The sequence below is a fragment of the Hyperoodon ampullatus genome, assembly GCF_949752795.1.
Source record: "Hyperoodon ampullatus genome assembly, chromosome: 15".
Classification (NCBI taxonomy): Eukaryota; Metazoa; Chordata; class Mammalia; order Artiodactyla; family Ziphiidae; genus Hyperoodon; species Hyperoodon ampullatus.
Genome location: NC_136928.1, coordinates 59,506,140 through 59,533,162, shown reverse-complemented (window position 1 = coordinate 59,533,162; position 27,023 = coordinate 59,506,140). Strand labels below are relative to the sequence as shown.

At 36.3% G+C, this 27,023-nt stretch overlaps 1 protein-coding gene across 2 annotated transcripts in view; it reads right to left on the bottom strand.

Annotated features, from left to right (window-relative positions):
* STRN (striatin) overlaps positions 1 to 27,023 on the bottom strand; it is a gene marked incomplete at its 3' end in the record, with an annotated part of 105,385 nt that overhangs the window by 52,102 nt on the left and 26,260 nt on the right. For both annotated transcript variants that reach the window (XM_079721544.1, XM_079721545.1), the window contains exons 2-3: positions 15,322 to 15,425; positions 7,215 to 7,288 (exon numbers count right to left, since the gene is read on the bottom strand). In XM_079721544.1, coding sequence (XP_079577670.1) covers positions 7,215 to 7,288; positions 15,322 to 15,425 — 178 coding nt within the window. The remainder of the gene's footprint in view (positions 1 to 7,214; positions 7,289 to 15,321; positions 15,426 to 27,023) is intronic.

The following is a 27,023-nucleotide window of genomic DNA, read 5'->3' as shown; positions in this document are numbered from 1 at the left end:
TATGTTGTATACCTGAAACTAATATAATATTGCAAGTCAATTATACTTCAATGAAAGAAAAAGAGAAAAAGAAAAAGAAAGCAAGCACTCAGTCTTGACTCAGTTAACCCAGCTATATGACAAAAACAGCAAGGCTATGACTGCTGCTTATTATATTATTCCACTCTGGATCATGACTAGGCTCCAGATGATTGCAAGGAAGCAAACGAAACCTCATGGAAATATAACCAGTCACAACACTTACTAAGAATGAAGAGATTCAAAGACCTATAGAGCTTGAGGAGTCCTTATCTCCTTGGTAATGGATTTGAGGAAAACTGCTTACCTTAATTCTTTTATTAGATTAGTGTATGAAATAATGATCTAAGATTACGTCTGCAATCATAGATTTAACTACACAAACATAAAACAGGCTCTTTACTCAACATTGCCAAAATCTATTTTCCACTGATTTAGAGAAATAATCAGTGGTATAGCCTTCTGTAAGAGCAACAAGTTTCAATGCCTGCAAAGTAATTATAAAGACAGAAATCCTGATTCTGGATAAATTTCTCCAAAGTAAATTTTCCTTTCTCTGTTTAAAAAAAAAAAATCTGACTCTCTGGGTCACATGTGAACTTGTTTTTCCCCACACTTCCTTATCCAGGCTAAACACTTAGTTATCTCAATGGTTAGTAAGTATTCATCAACTATCAGATTCATTCTTACCTTATCAAGTTCAAAAAGTGACATTATACAAAAGTGAGGATTTTAAAGTGGGTAAGAACTGAATTTCTTGGTAATGTTAAAAGTGTCTGACTGGCACTTCCAGTCAAGTTGGAGTAACAGGGACCCAATTTACCCTCCTGCTTGAAGCAACTATAAATCAAAATGGTTAAGACATTGGACAAGGCAACAGAGGGCAGCAATCCCTGAGAAAAGGGAACCAAACAGGTGAGCCTATGATTGTTCCAGCTTACTGCCTTGATAGAGTTTCCCGATCACAGCATAGGGAGGGAGAACAAAAATAATATCTGAAGAAACAGGGGCTGAAAAGTTCCAAATTTCATGAAAACTATAAACCCATAGATCCAAGAAACCCAACAAATCCCAAGCATAAGAAACACTGGGGGGCTTCCCTGGTGGCGCAGTGGTTGAGAGTCCGCCTGCCGATGCAGGGGATACGGGTTCGTGCCCCGGTCTGGGAGGATCCCATATGCCGCGGAGCGGCTGGGCCCGTGAGCCATGGCTGCTGAGCCTGCGCATCCGGAGCCTGTGCTCCGCAACGGGAGAGGCCACAACAGTGAGAGGCCCGCGTACCACCAAAAAAAAAAAAAAAAAAAAAAAAAAAAAAGAAACACTGGGGTGGTGGGGGGGAACTACACCAAAGCACATCATAATAAAATTGCTTAAAACCAATGATAGAGAGATAAACCTTAAAAGCAGCCAGAGAAAAAGGTCACTCATATACAGAGGAATAAAGATAAGAATGACAGAAGATATCCCATCAGAAACAATGCAAGCAGCAAAATAAAGACTTTTTCAGACACACAAAAGCTCAAAGAATTCATTATCAGCAACCTGTATTACAAAATATGTTAAAGAAAGTCCTTAAGACAGAAGGAAAATGATACCAGAGAATATGGATGCACACAAAGGAATGATGAGCACTGGAAATATATGCTTTTTATGTTATTTAAATCTTTTTGAAAGAGAACTGACTGCTGAAACAAAAATAATAATGTAGTGTATGGTTTATATATATACAGAGAAGTAAAATATATGAAAACAATTGCACAAAGACAGAAAGTAGAGATGGAAGTACACTGTTAGGAGGTTCTCATACTACACATGAAGCGGTATACTAGCACTTAAAGACAGAACTCTAATAACTTAAAAACATATACTATAAATCCTAAAGCAACCAATAAAATAAGAGTTGTAGCTAATAAGTCAGCAAAAGAGATAAAAAGAAATCATAAAAAATACTACATTAGGGGCTTCCCTGGTGGCGCAGTGGTTAAGAATCTGCCTGCCAATGCAGGGGACACAGGTTCGAGCCCTGGGCCGGGAAGATCCCACATGCCACGGAGCAACTAAGCCCGTGCACAACAACTACTGAAGCCAGTGCGCCTAGAGCCCATGCTCTGCAACAAGAGAAGCCACTGCATGGAGAAGCCCACACAATGCAATGAAGAGTAGCCCCCGCTCACTGCAACTAGAGAAAGCCTGCACGTAGCAACCAAGACCCAATGCAGCCAAAAATAAATGAATAAAATAAATAAATTTTTGAAAATATATACTAGATTAATCCAAAAGAAATCAAAAAATGAGGAAAAGGGAGCAAAGAACAGATTTAACAAATAGAAACCAAACAGCAAAGGTGACAGGTTTAAAGCTCACTGTATCAATAATCACATTAAACGTAAATGGGGGCTTCCCTGGTGGCGCAGTGGTTGAGGGTCTGCCTGCCGATGCAGGGGACACGGGTTCGTGCCCCGGTCTGGGAGGATCCCGCATGCCGCGGAGCGGCTGGGCCCGTGAGCCAGAATTACTGAGCCTGCGCGTCTGGAGCCTGTGCTCCGCAACAAGAGAGGCCGCGATAGTGAGAGGCCCGCGCACCGCGATGAAGAGTGGCCCCCGCTCTCCACAACTGGAGAAAGCCCTCGCGCAGAAACGAGGACCCAACACAGCCAAAAATAAATAAATAGATAAAGCAAACTGTCAACAAGTAAAAATAAACACTATAAAAAAAAAAAAGAAAAAAAAAAACAAACACGTAAATGGTCTAAACATCTCAGTTAAAAGGCAGAATTTGTTACTCTGGATAAAGATATTCTATTTTTAATAAGTATCTGGCTTCTAATATTAAGTAGGAGAAACTGAAATATGAAAGATAAATAGATTTTAATGTAACTTAGGGTAATATTCTCCTGAAGTAGAAATGTAAAGGTTTGGAAGTGGAACAAAACAGAAAAAATGTCAGAGGGGAAACGAATTTTTTTGAAAAACGTTTCAGAAAACATCTGGATTATCAGTTTCAGGAAAATATAGTAAATGGATAAAAGAATGAAGAAGGAAAAATGCCTGCTTCTTTAATTTGGATACACCACCTTCTACCCTCTCCTAGTCACTGTCCTCATCACTGTCATCTACAAATCCCTTGATAACGCTCTAAACCAGGCATCCTTCCTCTGTAACCAAACTTTTACATCATCTTGAGTGAAGTTAATATTCATGTGGGTGATCCACTTCAGCTTCTGCACAACCACCACCCTCTCTAACTGTCATGCCTTAGATATGTCATTATGAAGAACTGTCACTGATGCAAACTCACTCTCTGAGCATATCCTTCAGGCTCAATACCCCTAATTCACCAGGCACTTTGATTTAGGTGGGACCTTAGATCAGGGGCTGGCAAATTTTGGCCTGCAGGTCAAATCCAGCCTGCCACACTCATTCATTTATGTGTTGTGGCTGTTTTCATGTTATGATGGCAGAGTTGAGTAGTTTCAACAGAGAACACATGGCCTACAAAGCCCAAATATTACTATCTGGCCCTTTACAAAAGAGTTTTCTGACCTGCTCTAGACTGTTGCCTATCCCCTTACTTTGATCCCTTAGCCTCCCTTTGCCTTCACTTTCTTTCCTCTCTAGTTTTAGTTCAGTGTCTATCAATTCAACCATTCTTTTGACAGTGTCTTCATGTCCCCTCGTCTCTCCATGAATTCAACTGTTAACTATTTTCATTCTATTATCTTTTACCTAGGCTGCCAACTGTGCAGACCAGCAGCACTTCTACATAAACTTACGATTACACACCTCAATCGGACCCTTGGCTTTTCTCAATCTTACTATTTCTTAGTAAATTTGTTCTCCTGTTCATTATTATTTTAAACCTTCTCCACTTTTCTTAAACCTCTGATGTATTCTTAGCAGATAATCCAGTCTCATACATAAAGCTATCGTATTAAATACCCACGACCAGACCAAAACCCACATCTACACACCTATCACCTAACTTCCTATATTCTCTCTTGGTAACAATAAAAAACACGCTCCTCCTGCCATTCTCCAGCTATGTTCAGAATCCAATCCCTATCATTTCTTCAGATACCTTCATATTGTATCTCTGCTCTCTCCTTTTTATTTGCTCCTCCTCTAAGAAACATGTCACACACACACATACACACACACCCATTCTCTCTCTTCCTTGACCCCATGGGTCCTTTCAGCTATTTCCCCCTAATCCTTCAACTTCACCTCCACAATCTAGGCTTCCTTAAAGCTTACTACACTTAGTCTTCACTTTCTACACACAGTCTTTGCTTCTGCCCTCAACTCTCTCCTAAGACTGCTCACAATAAAGTTCCCAGTGAGCTGTGTGTCACTAAATCCTAGAGATACTCTTCAGACCCCTGGGCATTAATCAGTAGTGCTGAAGGATCCTTCCTTCTGGAAACCCTCTCTTCTCTTTATCTCCATGCTCCTGATTTTCCTCCTACCATTAAAATAATCCTCATCAGTTTCCTTTTCAGGTTTCTATTCTTCTACCAGTTTTTTAAATGTTGCCATTCCTCAGGGCTCCATTTTAGACTCTCTTCTTACTCTGCATAAGGTCCCTGGCTGAGCTCTTCCACCCCAGTGGCAATGAGTGTCATTAGTACTAAATGCTATATGCTCTCAAATCTACATATTAAACCCATGTCTCTGGCTTGAGCTCCACACTCACATGCTCAGCTGTCTACTAGCCATTTCTGCTGGATGCCCTAACAAGTAAATCCAAAAGTGAACCCACCATCTTCCAAACGTACTTCTGGTCTAGTTTTTTAAACTAGAAGTGTGGGAGTCATCCTTGATTCTCCCCTTTTTAAATCCCCTATATCTAAACAAGAACTAATTTCCTGCAGATTTTACTTCCTAAATATTTCCTGAACACACCCACTTCTCTTCAACTACATTGTTAGTACCCTTTTCAAGGTAACCTTCCTCATTTACCCAGGTGGCTGCAAAGTCCTCTAACCAGTCTCCCCATCTCCAGTTTTACTCCTCTCTAACCCATCTTCCACACTGCTGTCAGCATGATCTAAGAGCAAATCTGATCACAAGAGCCCTGATTAAGACCCTTCAAAAGCCTTCTCATAACTCTTAGTTAATCTGCCCTCCTGGTTAACCCTCTAGCTGCATCTAGAAACACTCTTTCCCTCTCCCCCTCTACTAACTAATTATTTTGTTTCTCAAATGTGGCAAATTCTTCCCTCAGAAACTTTACCGCTAATGCTCTGCCTTTCTTCTACCTCTCATTCAACAAATATTTAGTTGGTCCTCTTTCCCTGGTTAATTCTTACTTGTCTTTCAAATGTCAACTTCAAATATCACTTCCTGCAAGAAGGCTTCCTTGATCACTTACAACTAGATTTGGTTCTCCTGCTACTATACTCCATAACACCTATTACTTTTCCATATAATTTTATTGTAATCCCTTTTTTCTTTCATCTTCCCTGTAAAAATCCAACAGGGTACTATATTTTTATTCACAGAATTTGATTCTGGCTCTGACACAAGCATTACATATTTCATATTTAAAAGTTGAACAGTAGTTTGAAAGATGGACAGATGGAATGATACTAGGTATTACATACTAAGAAAATGAACCTAGAAGTTAGGAATTATTTCCAGAATTTTCCCCAGTTTACAGATAAGGAATGGAGCAACCTCAGAGAGACTAAGTAATATCACAGGTATTTAAAGTGTTAGGACAGAGTCAAACTTACATGTATCCAATTTCAAAGCCCAAACTTTTTCTACTGAGCCACATTCTTTACTTATAAGCATTTTGTATATACTGCAACTAGCCCTTTATACTCCTAAATCGATATCTAAAAATTAGGAAATAAACATGTTTCTGTAAAAGTAGTGATTAAAATCACTCCTTTGATTCAGACAATGTACTTTTAGGATAGTCTTCAACAAATAGCCTAGATTTAAAAACAAGAAAAAAAAATTTTTTTTAATCTAAGTGCATCTCAAGTTAAAAGAAGAGATGCCAAAGTAAAAGATAGAACAATGAAAAAAAAAAAGAAAGAAAAAAAATGTCAGTGATCAATTGGTATTGCTCTAAACGTCAAGGATTCAATATTCAGCCGTGGAAACGTGTTAATTACATTACTACACTGAATTGAACTATAAAATTGGTGGCACATTCAGAATAATTTTCTTCTTTCATACACTGTCAAACACAGAAACAGTGTGGAAAAATGGGGAGAATTTGAATTTTGGAGTCAATGGACCTGGGTTCAGATCCATATTCCCATTACTTAATAGCTGTGTGACCTTGGGTAAGTTTCTCCACTTCTCTGAGTTTAAATTTCATGCAGGTAAAATGAAAATAATATTATTTTTATTGAATAACTATATTAAGAATTAAAGTTAACATACATAAAGCCCACAGTAACCAAGAAAGGTAGTTCAGTATGTGATAGTTATATCAGACATTTGATCCAGGAATTTAACCTGACATCATGTCAAAAACACACTCATCTGAAACATGGTGATAAGTTTTCAACAATTTTTCTTACTTTTTCCTAACACCTACTAATAAGTCAATTATATTCCTTAATATCTTTACAAGTACTATTTTTGTATTGTTTGATGGGGTGATGAGGAATATAGGAGAAGGAAAAAGAAGAAATAGCACAAAAAGATAACGAATGTTTCAGCAGTTAAAAGATGTTCTGGTTACAGAACATCCTGTGGGTTAAGTCTAAAACAATTTTGCACCTGAAATTGAGGGATCAGACTTAAAGGATGAGTAATTCTCTTGTACTTAAAGAAGAAATCTCCTACCTCCATAGCTTCTACCCTTTCTCTCAGGATTTCAAGGGCAAGATGTACTTTGTATTACACATCTCAAAGTTTCATTAATACTGGAGGGACCCAGCAACACACAGTTATGTTGGTGCATGTTAGCCCATGAATTCTGATCCTTCCAGTAAGTGCAGAACATAAGCAGAAAGTGAGGAGCTAAAAGAATGGGGAAGAGGGAAACAGAAGGAAGGTGGTAGAAAATGATCTAAATGACACTTAGTGATTAGTGCCCAAAGATAAGTAGGTCAGAAAAAATAACTAATATGCAAATAATTAGAAATTAACTTGCAGTTATAAATACTGTTGCTACAAAATACTAGATATTAACTTCTTTTTAATCATTTAAACTTCCTTTAAAATTAGCTTACCAGAGTCATAGCTTGGAGGCTTCATATCTCCCTGATTCAATTCTGTTCCATATTTCAACTTGTGGTATTTAGCTCTACCAAAGAAATGAGAAAATACAAACCATCTTAAAACATATTTAAATGATCTTTAAGATATGTAACAGGAGTAGTCATCAGTAGGCAGTAGTCCTGACTTTCAACAGTTCAAAGACTTCCACAGTGTCAAAGTCGTAATACAAAAGTGCTTGCCATTATTATTTTGTTGTTGTTATACCATCAAGTCCTGTTATAATAAATAAAGGAATAACACTGAGAATCATAAATCTTGTTTCTATAGTTACAAATGAACCAGATAACATTCTAGTTTCTGCAGTATTCAAATTTTCTTGATGACTGCCAAAGTACAATTCTATCAAAAGCAGTAGATAAGTTTGGATTGTGAAATAAACTTGAGAAAGACTAATCATTCTCAAAATTGAGTTTCGTTGTTTGTTTTTTTTTTTATAAAAAGGTCATTCATAATACTCTGCATTGTCAGGCAATTATGCTTTGCCAAGTATGCATTAGAGTGAACAATCCAAAGGAGGGAGGGGGAACCAGCCTAAATCATCAATGTTGAATAAGGCATTCTAGTAGGAATAAATATATTTTTTAGTAGCCAAGGTATCTTTTGCCTTTTCAGGAAGAACTGTGAACAGGAATATCTTCTTTTTTTTTTTTTTTTTTTTTTTTTTTTTTTTTTTTTTTTTTGTGGTACGCGGGCCTCTCACTGCTGTGGCCTCTCCCGTTGCGGAGCACAGGCTCCGGACGCGCAGGCCCAGCAGCCATGGCTCACGGGCCCAGCCGCTCCGCGGCATATGGGATCCTCCCAGACCGGGGCACGAACCCGTATCCCCTGCATCGGCAGGCGGACTCTCAACCACTGCGCCACCAGGGAGGCCCAGGAATATCTTCTTTTAAAAGCTAACTAGATGTTATTATCTCTGGTTTATCCAATTTAACCATCTCAGATTTAACCATCTGAGACCAAAAAAATAATCCAGATAAGGTAAAAAATTTAAAGGTTAACTAAAAATGGCCATACTTAATGTATTTGTATATTTTGACTTGTTTGCTTCCCCAAAATATTGAGGCTATTACAATAAATATTCAATGTAATAAGACTGGGATAATAACAACAAAAATAATTTGAAAAACCAAAGTAATAAAGAAGGCATAAAAGGGTAACCAAATAGCCAAAATTTGAAAGTCATTTTTTTCTTTATAAAAGACTGAGCACTTACTTTAAAGTTTTTATATTTCAAGAAAATGAAAATTATTTGCTCGAATGTGTAAAATACTGGAATTCTTCATATTACTTTGCAATAATTATTTTGCAGTTACAACACAAAAAAAATCAACATTTTATACAGAGGGGAATCCTAAAACCTCTGAAAGTTACAGATAGCTGATGTTCTATTTCTTAAAGTAGGTGGTAGGTACATGAGTATTTTTTATATTAGTCTTTATATGTTTTGCATATATAATAAACGTTTTGTAATAATATGTATCCATTAAAAAGAATAAAGAATCTTTGTGTGCAGATATGGGATTGATCTTTAAGCTTAAGTAAAAAAACAAGGTACAAAATACTCTGTGTGTGTGTGTGCGCGTGTACACCTCTGTGTGTTTTTATATGTGTGTTATGGTTTTTAAGTATAACTGTCAATCTTCAGATTTTTTAGAAACACACTTCATCTACCATAAGACAAACTAACAATACCTCCTATAAGGCAAAATAGCAATTGAAAGTAACTGGCCCAAAAAAAAAAGTGAAAAAAGAACAAAAAAAAAAAAAAAAGAAAAAGAAAGTAACTGGCCTGAGGACAGAATAAAAGCAGCAATAAAGTTTTATGGTGTTAACTTATGTATTTTTGTTTTACATATATATACATATTTATTTATATACACACACACACACACATATATATACACACACATAGATATATGAGGAAAACATTTTCAAACACAAAATACTGCACTATAGTGCATTCTAGTGGTCTTAGGAAAAACTACAACAGAGCTTATAGAAAAGGGAATAGAAAACATTCTATACAACATATGTAGTAACACACTATGAACTAACATTTCATAAAAAATTAGATAAAGACAAAAAAAGTAAAGAACTGCTGTGTTTGCTACAAGCTGTGCTCCCATGAATCAGGGTCTCCCTAGTAAATTGTTAAGTTCACTGAAAAATAATTTACTCACAGAACTCAACTTAGTAACATTTCTTTTGAAGTCAATATGCTAAAATACCTTCCCACTCATATTGCTTCCAATTGTTTTAACACTTCATCTCACTGTTAGCAATACTCTTGTTCCCTAAGCTTTTTCTGTCTAAATCTGACTGACTGCAAGTTAAATAGCAGATCTCATGCCTAAGAACTCTACATTTGATACATAGCTAGGCCTCCCAACTGGTCTTTACTAGATAAAACAGCATAAAATTACATAATTATAATATATTAAAGAAGTCCCATTATAGCTTTGTTTTCAAAGTCAATTATTATATATAATATGCCTGGAATATAACACAGAATTCCAATCACAGTTTAAACGCTGATACTTAAAAATAATTTGATTAGAAATTGAGTTATTTGTAGTGAGATGGATGGACCTAGAGTCTGTCATACAGAGTGAAGTAAGTCAGAAAGAGAAAAACAAATACCGTATGCTAACACATATATATGGAATCTAAAAAAAAAAAAAAAAAAAGGTTACGAAGAACCTAGGGGCAGGACAGGAATAAAGACACAGACGTAGAGATAGCTAGTGGGAAGCAACCGCATAGCACAGGGAGATCAGCTCGGTGCTCTGTGACCACCTAAAGGTGTGGGATAGGGAAGCTGGGAGGGAGACACAAGAGGGAAGAGATATGGGGATATATGTATATGTATAGCTGATTCACTTTGTTATAAAGCAGAAACTAACACACCACTGTAAAGCAATTATACTCCAATAAAGATGTAAAAAAAAAAATTTGATAAAATCCAACGAACTGTTATTGAATTCTTATGACATGCCAGGCACTGTACTGGCTGGTGGGAATAATGTGCAGCTTGTAGTCAGTTAAGGATAAAGGCAAGGAGATAAAGAAGAGACAGAAATGTAAATAAATAACTCTAGCACATGGTGGATAAGAGCTATGAGTTATATGAAATGTTATATGAATTTAGATAAGGGATTATCTAATTCTGTCAAAGGTCCTGACAGTAGTCAAGGAGAGCTACCAAAAAGAAGGTAACACATGAGATTTTAGCTAAACCTCAAAACCTATAGTTCCACAATCAGACAAATGGACTGATGAAGAGGGTATTTTGGTCAGAAGGAACATCTTAAAAGTGGAAAAAAGTACACAGTGGTGTGGGTGTTTGTATAGGACTAGAAAGGAGCCTGGATGTAGAAGGTTTTACTAAGAAGAACTCTGAAATTAGCTAGATATTTTTAAGCAGGGATATAACATCTGTGTTTAGAAACCGAATTCCACGGACGTGGAAAATTAATCAGAATGAGAAAATGTATTAGAGGCAAGGAGGACAGTTGGGTTTTTACAGTGGTGCAGACACAAGAGATACGTGGAGCAAATGGAAGAAATGTTTCAGAATTATATTTTACATAGTGTTTGAGGTTCTTCAATATAGAACTTCCTGAATAAACCTTAGGTTATACCCTGTGTGTTCTTGGAAAATTATATGTAAATTTTCTCATTTTGTAAATTTTATCACACTTTAAGGAATGCTTTGTAATCCACTGCTAGGGGCTTCCCTGGTGGCACGGTGGTTGGGAAGCCTGTGCGCCATAGCTACTGAGCCTGCACTCTAGAGCCTGCGAGCCACAACTACTGAGTCTGCGCTCTGAGGCCCGCGAGCCACAACTGCTGAAGCCCACGTGCCTAGAGCCCGTCTCTGCAACAGGAGAGGCCACCGCGGTGAGAGGCCTGCACACCCCAACGAAGGGTAGCCCCTGCTCACCTCAACTAGAGAAAAGCCTGCACGCAGCAACAAAGACCCAGTGCAGCCAAAAATATAAATAAATAAATTTTTTAAAAAATCAATAGCATAAAAAAAATCCACTGCTAGGTGTGTAATCCTTCTTTAATGTTAAATATTCAGTTTTACTTAACTTTGGATCTTTTTAAGTGGGATGACTTAGAAAATCTGTAATACAGCAATTTAAAACCATGATCCTTACTTAGGTTTTTACAAGTTAAATGACAAGATGTCTGAAATTTGCTCTAAAATAGATTGAGATGAAGCAAGATTGACAAAAATGTTAACTGTTGAGGCTTGGAGGTGTATATAAAAGATATTAGTCTCTGTACACCTATGTTTCAAATTTTCCTCAATTAAAAAAATTTTTTTAATTGGCTTAATGTGTCAGAAAAAATAACTTCAGAATCAAAAGAACTGAAATATTCCAATTTTTTAAAAATTCCTTTGCATTAATTAAAAATAATTTCACAGTGAAAAGAACTCAAATGTTTAAGAGCTCTAATCCACAGAATTTTTTTTTATTCCTTAATTTATTACACTTCAGTGGTGCCATTACATCAGGAATAATCTCAAATCATTCCATGGACTTCCAAAGATACAAAATCAGGGACACTTTTCCAGGAGAATCCCTTTAAGTTAAAAAGCAAAAAACAAAAAAACAGTCTTCCCTAGACCCAGCCACTATCTCTCTTTATCTTTTCTGTTCTCCAAAGTCAAACTACTTGAAAAAATAAACAACTCTATCTGTCTCCTCTTTATCTACCCTTCTCACCTCTCAGTCCCCTGTGATCTGGTTTATGTTCCTGCTACCTCACTGAAGCTTTCTGGCAATGATACCAACAAGCGCCTAACTGGCAAATCCAGGACTACTTTCAGTATACAATTTACTTGCGATTTGTTTGGCGTCTGCAATTGTCAAACTCCCACCTGCTTTAGCTTGCTTCCAGTATACTGCTCTCTCCTTCCTTCTCTACCATTCTTTTGTTGGCTCTTCTTCCTCTGTCTTTTCCTCAAACATTTCCATTTCCTGTGGCTCCCCCTAGTAATCTCTTCTTGTCCCACAATACCTGTTCTGTTTGTTTCAGAGTTCTTATAATTTTACCCACAATATTGATGATTCCCAACTACACATCTCTAGTCATGAGTCCCCCTCCCATAGTGGCTTTTCAACCCTAATTCTTTATCTTTAATTCACTGGATAATTTTCAAACTTCTCACTCAAGCCAGAAACCTGGGACTCATTCTTGAATTATCTTTCTTCCTCATCCCCTATACCAAATCATCTCCAAATTTTATGCATTTTTTTTTCTATTTAAAATGTTTCATAGGGAATTCCCTGGAGGTCCAGTGGTTAAGATTCCAGGCTTTCACTGCCAGGGGCACGATCCCTGGTTGGGGAACTAAGATCCTGCAAGCCACGAGGTGTGGCCAAAAAAAAATAATAAAAATAAAAACTAAAATAAAATGTTTCATAGTGGCTAACTCCTCTATTCTAGCAGCTACTACGTTATCATTTCTTCCTAAACTATTACAATCTTCCTGCCTCTATTAACAGATCTTTTCAGTCCATCCCCTAAATTGAGGTCAGGGTGATCTTTCTAAAATCTGTTTTAGACTATTCCATGCTTAAACCTTTCAGCTGCATGACAACTAAATGCAATATGTATTCCTAGATTGGATCCTGGACCTGGAAAAAAAAATACTACAAAGATCATTATTAGGACATTTGGTAGAAAAAAATGCTATAAAGATCATCAGCGGAACACATGAATATGGGCTATATTACATAATAGAACTATACAGACATTAAATTTCCTTAACTTGATAATGAGCTGTAATTATTTAAGGGAATGTCCTTGCTTTTAGAAGATGGTCCCTTAAGTACTTAAGGGCAAAGGGGTATAAGTCTGCAAAGAAGCAGCAAATGATTCAGGGAAAAAAAACAATGAGTATATAGAGAGAACATGATACAAGTAAATATGCAAAATGTTGTCAACTGGTGAATCTGGGTGAAGGGTATATAGTTCCTGCAACTTCTATTTGTTTGAGATTATTTTAGAAGAAAATGTTTTTAAAAACTTGCAGTGTAAGATAAAAGTTTGAACTCCTTAGTTAGGCTCTCCATGATCTGGTTCTTGCCCATCGCTACCATTATTGCTTATAAATCACAATTAACACCTTACCCTCCATACACAGCAATCACAAATTTCTGAACACACCAAAATGCTTTGTTCCATGTCAAACGTATCCTCTCTACTGCTTGAACCTTGCCCATCTGGCAAACACCTTTTTTTTTTTTTTTTTTTTGCGGTACGTGGGTCTCTCACTGTTGTGGGCTCTCCCGTTGCGGAGCACAGGCTCCGGACGCACAGGTTCAGCGGCCATGGCTCACGGGCCCAGCCTCTCCGCGGCATGTGGGATCTTCCCGTACCGGGGCACGAACCCGTGTCCCCTGCATTGGCAGGTGGACTCTCAACCACTGCGCCACCAGGGAAACCCCAAACACCTTATTTTTTTGATGCTGTTCAAGTCTCAGCCCCGCTAATCACACCCTCCTTTCTACTTTCACTGCCTCCAGAGCCAAACAACCACTCCCTTCTCTGTGACCCCACTGTACCCTGTGCTGGCTTCTCCCACAGCACCTAACTTACTGCACTGTACTTTTGTGGTTTCCAAGTCTGTGTCCCACTACTTTAGGCCCTGAAGGGACAAGGTTTGTGACTTGCTTCTTCTCAATTCCAGCACAGTACTTAAGTTGGATGGATAGATTAATGAATATGTTAATGAGAATGCGTGCACACACACGCACACCCACACACATACACACACACATATACACCGTATCCTTGGTTAGTTTAATATTTGTATATTTTAATTTTTCTGACTTACAAGATAGTATAATGTACTGGTAAAGAGTACAAGCTTCAGAATCAGACAGACTGGAGGGATCTGAATCACAGCTCTACTGTAACTCTGCAACTCTACGTAAGTTACTTAGTTTTTAAGCCTCAGGGGCTGGTGCATGGTAGTTAATAAATAGTTGCCATTATTAATGTTATTACACTCTCTCTTTGATTATGCCTATCATTTAGATTGCTTAAGATCTCAAATATTCCCAAATTACACACTTAAAAAAATTTTTTTTCCCCACCATCTCCCCAATACAGTTTCCAATCGACCTCTCAAGGAATGAAAAGAACCACCAATTTTTCACTAAGAGGTCAATCTGTTTTCAACCTCTTGTGTCATTTAAAGATCTCACATGGAGGTAAACACAACTTCTAATAAAGTTTTATCTATTTCTTGATATCCGTAAGTAGCATCTTCTAAATGGTAGAAGGTGCTTCAAAAAACTGAAAAGGGCATGTGATCAAAAACAAAGCAAAATAGAGAATTTCAATATCACCTAACAAGTACTCAATAATCTAAAATAAATAACTGTCTTATATTGTTGACAAAAAATTCCAAAGACCATCCACTAAAGCAAACAAACTTAATTCATATGAAAACTTCCAAAATTCTCATCCATGACTTATTGTCCTTTACTTGTGAACCAAGTTTAGTTCTTGAATATCTTAGACACTAGCAGAATAGAAAGGTAAGATTCACTTCTGGAGAGATATGAATAGTTGATAGCAAAGGATCAAAATACCAAAAATGTCTATAAAAGGATTCTCAACACAGTCTGCCAGAGTAGGTTTCTTCCATAGAAAACACACCAAACTGAATAACACTAGATGATAAGGAAAAGAGAGTAAGTATTATAGAAATTTTCTTTACAACTCAAAAACTATTTCAATTCTATAAAGAAATAGATATCAACAGTTCAGGAAGTACATACATTTCTTTAGAAAGGACAGAGTGGGGGAAAAATGTTGCTAAAATCTTAAAAATCATATAAATCAGTTTTTTGGTCATTATTACTAAACATTCATTAACAAGTTAACATATTACAACCATTTCTAAATGTTTATTACAAATACTACTTCCTGAATTAAAAAGTAGAACACATTACAATGTGGATTTGTTGTAGGAATAACAGAAAAATCACTCCAATATTTAAGAGAACACTACCTTCCATATCACTGAATTACCTTTCCTGTTTAAGAGCATACTCCAGCATCTTGATCCTCCTCACAAGATCCTTCTTCAAATTTTCTTGACCTTTCCTTTCCCCCTGAAGGAAGGCAATCTGAGCCTGAGTAAGGAAAAGAAAACTCAGTTTAGACAAAATAAAACTCAGCTGAAGAAAGAACCTTTGGAAGAGAAAACAATTAGATGTAAAAACATTTCTTTTTACAGATCTGTCACAAAGTATACAGAAGGGCACTGACTGCAACCGGGGAAAATGCTTAACTTATTTTTAAAAAAAAGGACATCTATATAAATGTCACTTCAGACTAGGGATGTTACAACACGTAGTCCATATCCTCTAAGAGTCTATAATTTAAAACAACCAATATAAGTGCAGACATATGCAAAATACAGTACAGTTTGCTCAAGTGTTTGTCTTTTAAGGTATTGAGGGGGATTCTCCTTTATAAAAAGTGAAGATGGAGAACTACCATATGACCCACTATTCCACTTTTAGGCATTTATCTGAAGAACATGAAAACACTAGTTCAAAACACTAATATGCACCCCCATGTTCACTGCTGCATTATTTATAATAGCCAAGATATGGAAACTACCTCAGTGTCCATCGATGGATGAATGGATAATGAAGATGTGGTGTACACACACACACACACACACACACACACCGGAATACTACTCAGCCATAAAAAAAAATGAAATCCTGTCATTTGCAACAACATAGATGGACCTCAAGGATATTATGCTAAGCAAAATAAGTCAGATAGAGAAAGACAAATACTGTATGAGTTCACTCATATGTGGAATATTAAAAAAAATAAAGATGAACAAACAAAACAAAAACAAATTCATAGATACAAAGAAGAGATTAATGGTTACCAGAGGGGAAAAGGGTTGGGGGTGGGCAGGCAACATGGGTCTAAGGCGTCAACTGTATGGTGATGGATGGTAACTGGACTTGTGGCGGTGGTCACTTTGTAGTTTATACAGATGCTGAACTATAGTGCTGTACACCTGAAACTTACATAATTTTTTTTTAAAGAGTGAAGATGGGGAAAGGGGGTAAAGTAGAATCATGAGCTCTTATAATAAGCCTTGTAAAGTAAGAGTTCTCTGAGTTTCACCATCTACTTAAATTTTATGATGGATTCCTTGTCTTGAGAGACTTTATCCTGGACCTCCCCTTCAAATAAGAAATAGCTGCCTTTTCTCAATCCCCACCTTTCACCCCATCCCCATTTAGATTTGATATGCAGGGGGAAAGAAAGAGAAAGCTGGGAAAAGGAAAATCAGAGAAAATGGCCCTCCATAGGTTCCTGGCCCCTTCCAAACATGAGAAAAAAAAAAAAGAAAAAACCTACATTTTAACATGAAACAAACTGTAAAACTCTAGCCTTCAGTTAGACAAAGGGGATGATAGGAAAGAGCAGCTCTCCATAATAATTAAAAAGACATTTAGAATTGAAATAATACTTTCCACTTAAGGAATTAAAACTATGTTGCAAATACTAACTTGTTAAAGTAACTCATAACACCACTAGGAGTGTGGAAGGAGATCTACTTAAGGGCCCTCAAAAATAGCTATCAGTTTCACTATTCTCACATTCTTTCCCGTCTCATTTCTATTATATTAACTCAGATAACGTTATTTATATTTCCACAGTGCTTTCCATTTAAGTAAGCAAAAATGTACATTTAATGATGATCTTACCACATCCCTAAGGAACTGTGGATTATCCAACTAAGGTTTAGTGAATGAACCATTAAACTTACTTCTATTTGGTTTAAATGACACTCATTTCTTTTTTTTTCAGTACCATAATAAACACAAAATCCAACTCACCGAGCTTCTTATAACTTTTAGAATGTAGGTACTGTCATGTTTTTGTTCTCATTTCAATGAGCTCTTAAAATTTATATTGCAATTATAAGAAGGATTATTTTTATCCTATTGAAATATTTAAAAACAGGCTAAAGATAGTTCAGTTGTATACACAGAGGAAAAGCCATCAAATATCTACAATATCTGTATTTAATGATCATATAACCTTTTGAAATTGTATGTTCTACAATGAGATCATTATTTTATATAAGCAGAATTAATAATACATGCATTAAAAGCTGACAAAAATGAATGTCCTGGGCTTCCGTGGTGGTGCAGTGGTTGAGAGTCCGCCTGCCGATGCAGGGGACACAGGTTCGTGCCCCGGTCCAGGAAGATCCCACATGCCGCAGAGCGGCTAGGCCCATGAGCCATGGCTGCTGAGCCTGCGCGTCCGGAGCCTGTGCTCCGCAACGGGAGAGGCCACAACAGTGAGAGGCCCGCGTACCGCAAAAAAAAAAGAAAGAATGTCTGTCAAAAGGATATAACAGCCCACCTTGTTTGGTCAAACAATGTTTTGGCCTAGAAGACAGGCTTCAAAATGGCTTTAATAAAAACAATAATTTAATCAGTATAATCATATAACCAAAGTAATAATAAAATTATCAATTTCTTCCTTTCTATACCCTTTGACTAGCTTTCTATTTCTGTCACCATCATTGGTCCTGGGTGATTCTGACACTTCAGCATATAATACTCAAAAGCCTTTACTGCAACTCATTCCCCAGCCTACCAACTACTCCTTATACTTCCAGGACACTTGCTTCCCCATCCTCCTATCAATTCACACACTGGACTACTTAACTATTTAATAAAAAATAAAAGACCCAGAATTGTTGGAGAGAAAAATCACAAAGAAGATGGAGGTGCCTAGAAAAGACAAACAAAAAGGAATAATAGAAATATCTGTGATATTCCTTGGTGATCAAAGAATATCTCTGTGACATTTCTGCCACAGATGCATAACGTGAAATTAATCATATGGAAACATCAGGCAAACTAAAATTATGGGGCATTTTACATTAACTTTCTTGTAATCTTCAAAAGCATCAGGTCACAAAAGTCAAGGAAAGACTGTTTCAGATTGAAGGAGATTAAAAAGACATGAAAACCAAATGTAATGCATGATTCTGGACTACATTTGGCTATAAAAGGATATTATTGGGACAAATGGCAAAATATGAATGGGTCTGAGGACTAGATGGTAGTAATACATCAGTGCTAATTTCCTGATTTTGACAACTGCATGTGGTTACATAGGATAGTACTTGTCTACAGGAGACAAACACTAAAGTATTTGGTGGGTGGCAATGGGCCATCAGGTTGCCTGGCACCTTGCCCTCAAATGGTTCAGAAAAAAAAAAATTCTTTGTACTGCCCTCGCAACTTTTCTGTCAATATAAGATTTTTGTTTTTGAAAAAAAACATCATGCCAACTTCCTTAATATGATAAGATACAAACAATTCAATTCAAAGCCAGTATCATGTGTAACAGAGAAACCCGAGTAGTAATGACAATAGGAACAAAATAAGGATGTCCACTTCTTACCACAAATATATAACGTTGCTCTGGAGGTGGTGGCCAATGTCATTAGTCAAGAAAGAATTAAGTTTGGAAAAAATGAAAACACTAATTCAAAAAGATGCATGCACCCTAATGTTCATAGCAACACTGTTCACAACAGTCAAGACGTGGAAGGGACTGAACTGCCCATCAACAAATAAATGGATAAAGAAGATGTGGTGTATATATATATATATAGAGAGAGAGAGAGAGAGAGAGAGAGAGAGAGAGTAGTATTCCATATATACACATACAATGGAATACTACTCAGCCATAAGAAAGAACAACATTCTGCCACTTGCAGCAATATGGATGGACCTGGAGAATATTATGCTTAGGAAAATAAATCAGACAGAGGAAGACAAATACTGTATGATATCACTTATATGTGAAATCTAAAAAATAATACAAATGAATATATATGCAAAACAGAAACAGACTCACAGATATAGAAAGCAAACTTGTGGTTACCAAAGGGGAGAGGGAAGTGGAGAGGGACAGATTAGGGGATTGGGATTAACAGATACAAACTATGTATAAAACAGATAAGCAACAAGAACATATTGTATAGCACAAGGAATTATAGCCATTATCTTGTAATAACTTATATGGAGTATAATCTGTAAAAATACTGGATCACTATGCTGTACACCTAAAAATAATATAATACTGTAAATCAACTATACTTCAATTAAGAAAAAAAGAAAGAAGTTTATAAATAAAAAAGAGAAAATAAAATCATATTATTTTCAAATGATATGACCGGATATCTGGAAAATCCAAGAAAATATAGACTATAAACTATTACAAAAATAGAGGAATTTTAGTAAAGTAACTGCATATAAAAATAATAAGTCAAAACCCATGGCTTCTATAAAAACTAGTTAGATGATATAATGAAAGAAAACAATCCCATTTATAATAACAAAAATGATAAGATAATTAGAATAAACCTTAAAACAAAAAAATAAGAGCTATACAAAGAATATTTTAAATGCTACTAAAGAGCACAAAAAATGACTTGAACAAATGAGAAGCAAAACCATGTTCTTAAACAAGAAGATTCTGCATTACAATGATTTTATTTCTCCCTAATCTTTTAAAATTATGCAAGCCCAATTAAAATACCAGTACAATGTTTTTAGAAAACATCATACATAAAAAAAACATATATGAGTCTAAAGTATATATGGAAAAATAAACAAGAATAAAAAAATTATTTTAAAGCTCTAAAATATTTTAAAACATTGATTTACAGTCACCTAAAAAGTGGTACTGATGTACAAACAGACCTATTTATAGCACAGACAATCCAAAAACAAACCCAAATACATACAGGAATTTAGTATAAACTAAAGGTGACACTGCACATCATTGGGGAAAATGTAAATTATTCAATAAATGTTGATGGGTAGCCATCTAGAAATTATTTCTCACATCAAAACAAATGCCAAAAGGATCAAAAAATTTAAAGGAACCCCAAAGTACTAGAAGAAAAGGTAGAGTTTGTTTTTAATAATCTCAGGGTTAGGAATGTCTTTTTGAAAATAAGACAAAACCCAAAGTCATAAAAGACTAATAAATTTCACCTCAAAAAGAAAATATTTATACATGGTAATTTAAAAGTTGCTGAAAACCTATCATGAGAAATAAGACAGCTCTTTTTTGACAAATATCAAAACAAAATCAGAAAAGTAGTCATATCACAAATCACAAGTTTGCTTTTCTTGATGTATAAAGAGCACCTACAAATTAATAAGAAAAAGATCAAGAACTCAACAGAAAAAAACACTAAGAACATATTGACTGAAAGGAAATAAAAAGGCTCAAACACATTAAAAAGATGTTCAATCTCACAAGAGAAATGCCAACTAAAATTGTAATCACATTTCCCTCTTTCCATCAGATTAATAAAGTTCAGTAATTTGATAATACAATATATTGGGGAAAATGTACTCGTATGTTGGCTGTGGTGGTGTTAATCAGTTTCACCACTACTGTGGACAACTTGGCAATATCTATCAACTTTGTAAATGCATATACTCTTTTTATTTAATTATTTATTTATTTTTGGCTGTGTTGGGTCTTCGCTGCTGCACGTGGGCTTTCTCTAGTTGCAGTGAGCAGGGATTACTCTTCGTTGAGGTGTGCGGGCGTCTTACTGCAGTGGCTTCTCTTCTTGCAGAGCACAGGCTCTAGGTGCATGGGCTTCAGTAGTTGTGGCACGTGGGCTCAGTAGTTGTGGCTTGCAGGCTTCAGAGCGGCAGGCTCAGTAGTTGTGGTGCACAGGCTTAGTTGCTCCGCAGCATGTGGGATCTTCCTGGACCAGGGCGCAAACCTGTGTCCCCTGAATTGGCAGGTGGATTCTTAACCATTGTGCCACCAGGGAAGTCTTGGTAAATGCATATACTCTTTACCCAGCAATTCTAATTCTAGACTGCTATCCTTCAAATATATCTGTACATATGTGAAATGATATACTGAAAAAATACAGACAAGAATATATGTATAATCCAAATGTCCACCTACAGAGAACTAGTTAAATAAATTATAAATACAATTGGAAAAAAATTAGGTCCTTAACTAAGACCTACAAGAATAGAGGAAGAAAAAGTCAATTTCTTACATTTTTCCCCCTGGAAACTCTACTCAGAAAGTTAGAAACAAACATCTTAAAACACATGTACTTACAGAAGAAAGCTAATTCTTTCTGTAGAAACAACCTGAAAATACCATAGTCTAACGCATATATATGGAATCTTAAAAAAAAAAATGGTACTGATGAACCTAGCTGCAGGGCAGGAATAAAGATGTAGACATAGAGAATGGACTTGAGGACAGGGGGTGGGAGGGGGAAGCTGGGGCAAAGTGAGAGTAGCATCAACATATATACACTACCGAATGTAAAATAGTTAGCTAGTGGGAAGCAGCAGCATAGAACAGGGAGATCAGCTCGGTACTTTGTGATGACCTAGAGGGGTGGGATAGGGAGGATGGGAGGGAGCTCAAGACGGAGGGGATATGGGGACATATGCATGCATATGGCTGATTCACTTTGGTGTACAACAGAAACTAACACAGTACTGTGAAATAATTATACTCCAATAAAGATCTATTAAAAAAAAATAACAACCTGAGTCTAAAACATAGTAGTTGGTATAAATCCTTCCTTTTGAGAATAAAGATTAAGTCCCAGGTACAGATTCTCCTAATATGGCAGGATACTGTTTTCTGAATTGGACTGTTTAATTGCAAAGGCAGGGGAGGGGGGTGGACAGAAGGGAAGAAAAGACTGAAAGGAAGAATAAAAGGGTAGGAAGAAAGAAGAATAGAAATAAAGAAAGAAAAGAAAAATAGAAGGAAAAGTGGGATACATCTATAGAAAGGGATACTATGCAGTTGTTACAAAGGAGATAGCTCTAAATATATTGATAATGATAAAGATAGATTAAGTGAAAAAAAGAAGACAGACATTTCATGTAGTTTGTAACCATTTAGTTTTTGAAAAAAAAAAAGGTAAACATACCACTATGCTTCTGTGCATAGGTAATAACTCTGGAATGATTCAGAAGTATGTAGTAAATGTGAATGTCTCCAAAGAAAGCAACTGGGTGGCTGAGAGGGAGAGGAACAGGAGTTAAACCTACCTTTAAATGTACATGTTGCCCTTTATACCTGCTGAATGCTGTACCATAGGCATGTTGCTACACATAAAAGTCTCTTAACTGAAGAATTTAAAGACTTAAAGCCAAACAAAACTCGTTCACCACATATGGCTCTATAAGCCACCAGTTTGTAGACCCTGTCTTGGATGTTTCAATCCAAATTATTTCTACAAGGGAGAAAAAAGAAGCTCCAAGAGATTAAATGGTGTATCCCTAAAGGGGACAGCATTCTCACAAATGAACTAAGGTGATAGTCCAAGACCATGAATGAATCACCACTTAGAAACTCAAGGCACACACCCAATGTAGTGGGGGTATTAGCAACAAGGACATGACAGAAAATACATGGCCGAAAAGGCTCCTTAAAAGTTCTCCCTGAGGGCTTCCCTGGTGGCGCAGTGGTTGAGAGTCCGCCTGACGATGCAGGGGACACGGGTTCGTGCCCCGGTCCGGGAAGATCCCACATGCCACGGAGCGGCTGGGCCCGTGAGCCATGGCGGCTGAGCCTGCGCGTCCGGAGCTTGTGCTCCACAACGGGAGAGGCCACAGCAGTGAGAGGCCGGCATACCGCAAAAAAAAAAAAAAAAGTTCTCCCTGAACATTACCACAACAAAATTCCTTCTGAAATAAAACAGACAGGTCTCTAGTTACCAAATATATTCCTAGCCTCCAGTATTAACCAGTAATATGGAATAGTGAAGAATTCAGGTATTTACTTTTTTCTTTTATTGGTATACTTCTCCATGAAGCTACAATTTGACCACTTTTTTTTAGAAAACTTGCGTCAGCCTACACTGTCACCTCAACATTCTCACAGATTAAAGTCTCCTAAACTTTCTAGGGTTCCAGGAACAAAAGTGAGATTGAGACATACAACTGAAATCTTAAGAAAAAATTAGAAAAACTAAAGATTCAATCTGATCAAGTAGATAAGGTATGAAAATAGCTTTTAAGTATTACAAACAAAATATTTTTAAAATTTTAAGTCATCATTTATCTCTACTAGTAAAGTTAATGGTGATGGCACATATTTTTGAAAAGAAAAGTTTGGAATTATCTTCAAGGAAAATAAATATTAAAAATTCCATAAGTTTTTTATATTATATACCTAAATTTAGGCCTCCAATTTCCTAACCATTAGAAATAAAAAAAGATGAAAACAATAGTAACTAGATATTTTACAATTTAAGCCTACATGGTAAACAGGAAATTTATTTACCTTTATTATTTTCAATTCTAACTTATCAAAAGGATATATATAAGGAATATAAGTCTGCTATATCTAAGCAGGTTTACCTGCAAACATGGGAATATCTAACAATTAAATTATTTTAAATGTATCATTTAGTTTTTTGAAACCATTTAAACTATCTTGTACTTTAAAATTTTAAAGGGTTAAAATTTTAAACGAAAATCACTGAAAAGGACATTCACAGAAAGATAGACAAGATGAAAAGGCAGAGGGCTATATACCAGATGAAGGAACAAGATAAAACACCAGAAAAACAACTAAATGAAATGGAGATAGGCAATCTTCCAGAAAAAGAATTCAGAATAATAGAATTCAGAATAATGATAGTGAAGATGATACAGGACCTCGGAAAAAGAATGGAGGCAAAGATCGAGAAGATGCAAGAAATGTTTAACAAAGACCTAGAAGAATTAAAGAAGAAATAAACAGAGATGAACAATACAATAACTGAAATGAAATATACACTAGAAGGAATCAATAGCAGAATAACTGAGGCAGAACAGATAAGTGACCTGGAAGACAGAATGGTGGAATTCACTGCTGCAGAACAGAATAAAGAAAAAAGAATGAAAAGAAATGAAGACAGCCTAAGAGACCTCTAGGACAATATTAAACGCAACAACATTCACATTATAGGTGTCCCAGAAGGAGAAGAGAGAGAGAAAGGACTTGAGAAAATATTTGAAGAGATTATAGTTGAAAAACTTCCCTAACATGGGAAAGGAAATAGTCACCCAAATCCAGGAAGTGCAGCGAGACCCATACAGGATAAACCCAAGGAGAAACACGCCGAAACACATGGTAATCAAATTGGCAAAAATTAAAGACAAAGAAAAATTATTGAAAGCAGCAAGGGAAAAATGACAAATAACATATAAGGGAACTCCCATAATGTTAACAGCTGGTTTCTCAGCAGAAATTCTACAAGCCAGAAGGGAGTGGCATGATATACTTAAAGTGATGAAAGGGAAGAACCTACAACCAAGATTACTCTACCCAGCAAGGATCTCATTCAGATTCGAAGGAGAAATCAAAAGCTTTACAGACAAGCAAAAGCTAAGAGAATTCAGCCCCACCAAACCACCTCTACAACAAATGCTAAAGGAACTTCTCTAAGTGGGAAACACAAGAGAAGAAAAGGACCTACAAAAACAAACCCAAAACAATTAAGAAAAGGGTAATAGGAACATACATATCGATAATTACCTTAAATATGAATGCACTAAATGCTCCAACCAAAAGACACAGGCTGGCTGAATGGACACAAAAACAAGACCCATATATACGCTGTCTACAAGAGACCCACTTCAGACTTAGGGACACATACAGACTGAAAGTGAGGGGATGGATAAAGATATCCCATGCAAATGGAAATCAAAAGAAAGCTGGAGTAGCAATACTCATATCAGATAAAATAGGCTTTAAAATAAAGTGTTATAAGAGACAAGGAAGGACACTACATAATGATCAAGGGATCAATCCAAGAAGAAGATATAACAATTATAAATATATTTGCACCCAACAATAGGAGCACCTCAATACATAAGGCAACTGCTAACAGCTATAAAAGAGGAAATAGACAGTAACACAATAATAGTGGGGGATATTAACACCTCACTTACACCAATGGACAGATCATCCAAAATGAAAATGAATAAGGAAACAGAAGCTTTAAATGACACGAGACCAGACAGATTTAATTGATATTTATAGGACATTCCATCCAAAAACAGCAGATTGCACTTTTTTCTCAAGTGTACACGGAACATTCTCCAGGATAGATCACATCTTGGGTCACAAATCAAGCCTCAGTAAATTTAAGAAAATTGAAATCATATCAAGCATCTTTTCTGACCACAACACTATGAGATTAGAAATCAATTACAGGGGAAAAACCGTAAAAAACACAAACACATGGAGGCTAAACAGTACATTACTAAATAACCAAGAGATCACTGAAGAAATCAAAGAGGAAATCAGAAAATACCTAGAGACAAATGACAATGAAAACACGACAATCCAAAACCTATGGGATGCAGCAAAAGCAGTTCTAAGAGGGAAGTTTATAGCTATACAAGCCTACCTCAAGAAACAAGAAAAATCTCCAATAAACAATCTAACATTACACCTAAAGGAACTAAAGAAGAACAAACAAAGCTCAAAGTTAGCAGAAGGAAAGAAATCATAAAGATCAGAGCAGAAATAAATGAAATAGAAACAAAGAAAACAATAGAAAAGATCAATAAAACTAAAAGCTGGTTCTTTGAGAAGATAAGCAAAATTGATAAACGTTTAGCCAGACTCATCAAGAAAAAGAGGGAGAGGACTCAAATCAATAAAATTAGAAATGAAAAAGAAGTTACAACAGACACTGCAGAAATACAAAGCATCCTAAGAGACTACTACAAGCAACTCTATGCCAATAAAATGGACAACCTGGAAGAAATGGACAAATTCTTAGAAAGGTATAAACTTCCAAGACTGAACCAGGAAGAAACAGAAAATATGAACAGACCAATCACAAGTAATGAAATTGAAACTGTGATTAAAAATCTTCCAACAAACGAAAGTCCAGGACCAGATGGCTTCACAGGTGAATTCTATCAAACATTTAGAGAAGAGCTAACACCCATCCTTCTCAAACTCTTCCAAAAAATTGCAGAGGAAGGAAAACTCCCAAACTCATTCTATGAGGCCACCATCACCCTGATAGTAAAACCAGATAAAGATACTACAAAAAAAGAAAATTACAGACCAATATCACTGAAGAATATAGATGCAAAAATCCTCAACAAAATACTAGCAAACAGAATCACTGAAAAGTATATTCAAAAAGAAAAGTACATAAAATATTAGTCTGGGTTGGATATTTTTCAGTTGTTTTTCTGTCATCTGCTATGGGAGAGAATGAGCACTCACTTTTACAAAGATCTATAATAAAGTGCCAGAAAACAACTAATTTAAGGTTCTGTCAATTGAGCACAAACTCACAAATAACAAGAGAAATCCATGAAAAGTAAAAGTCAATAAAATAGTTTACTTAACCTAAAGAAGAGCATACAGTGAAATTTCAATTATCTGCTTTATATCTTAATGTCTTCTATAAACTATACCTATTTCCTCTGAAAAGCTTTGGATTACATTATTCTCTTGCATCTAGGCTGCTAGTTGTTTTTCTCTGGGCACACAATCATTGCCTCTAGCTAGCCCTCTCTCCTAAAGACAGTGTCTTCACTTGGCAGCATCAAACTTCAGCATCAGAATCACCTAGAGGGGCTTCCCTGGTGGCTCAGTGGTTGAGAATCCGCCTGCCAATGCAGGGGACACAGGTTCCAGCC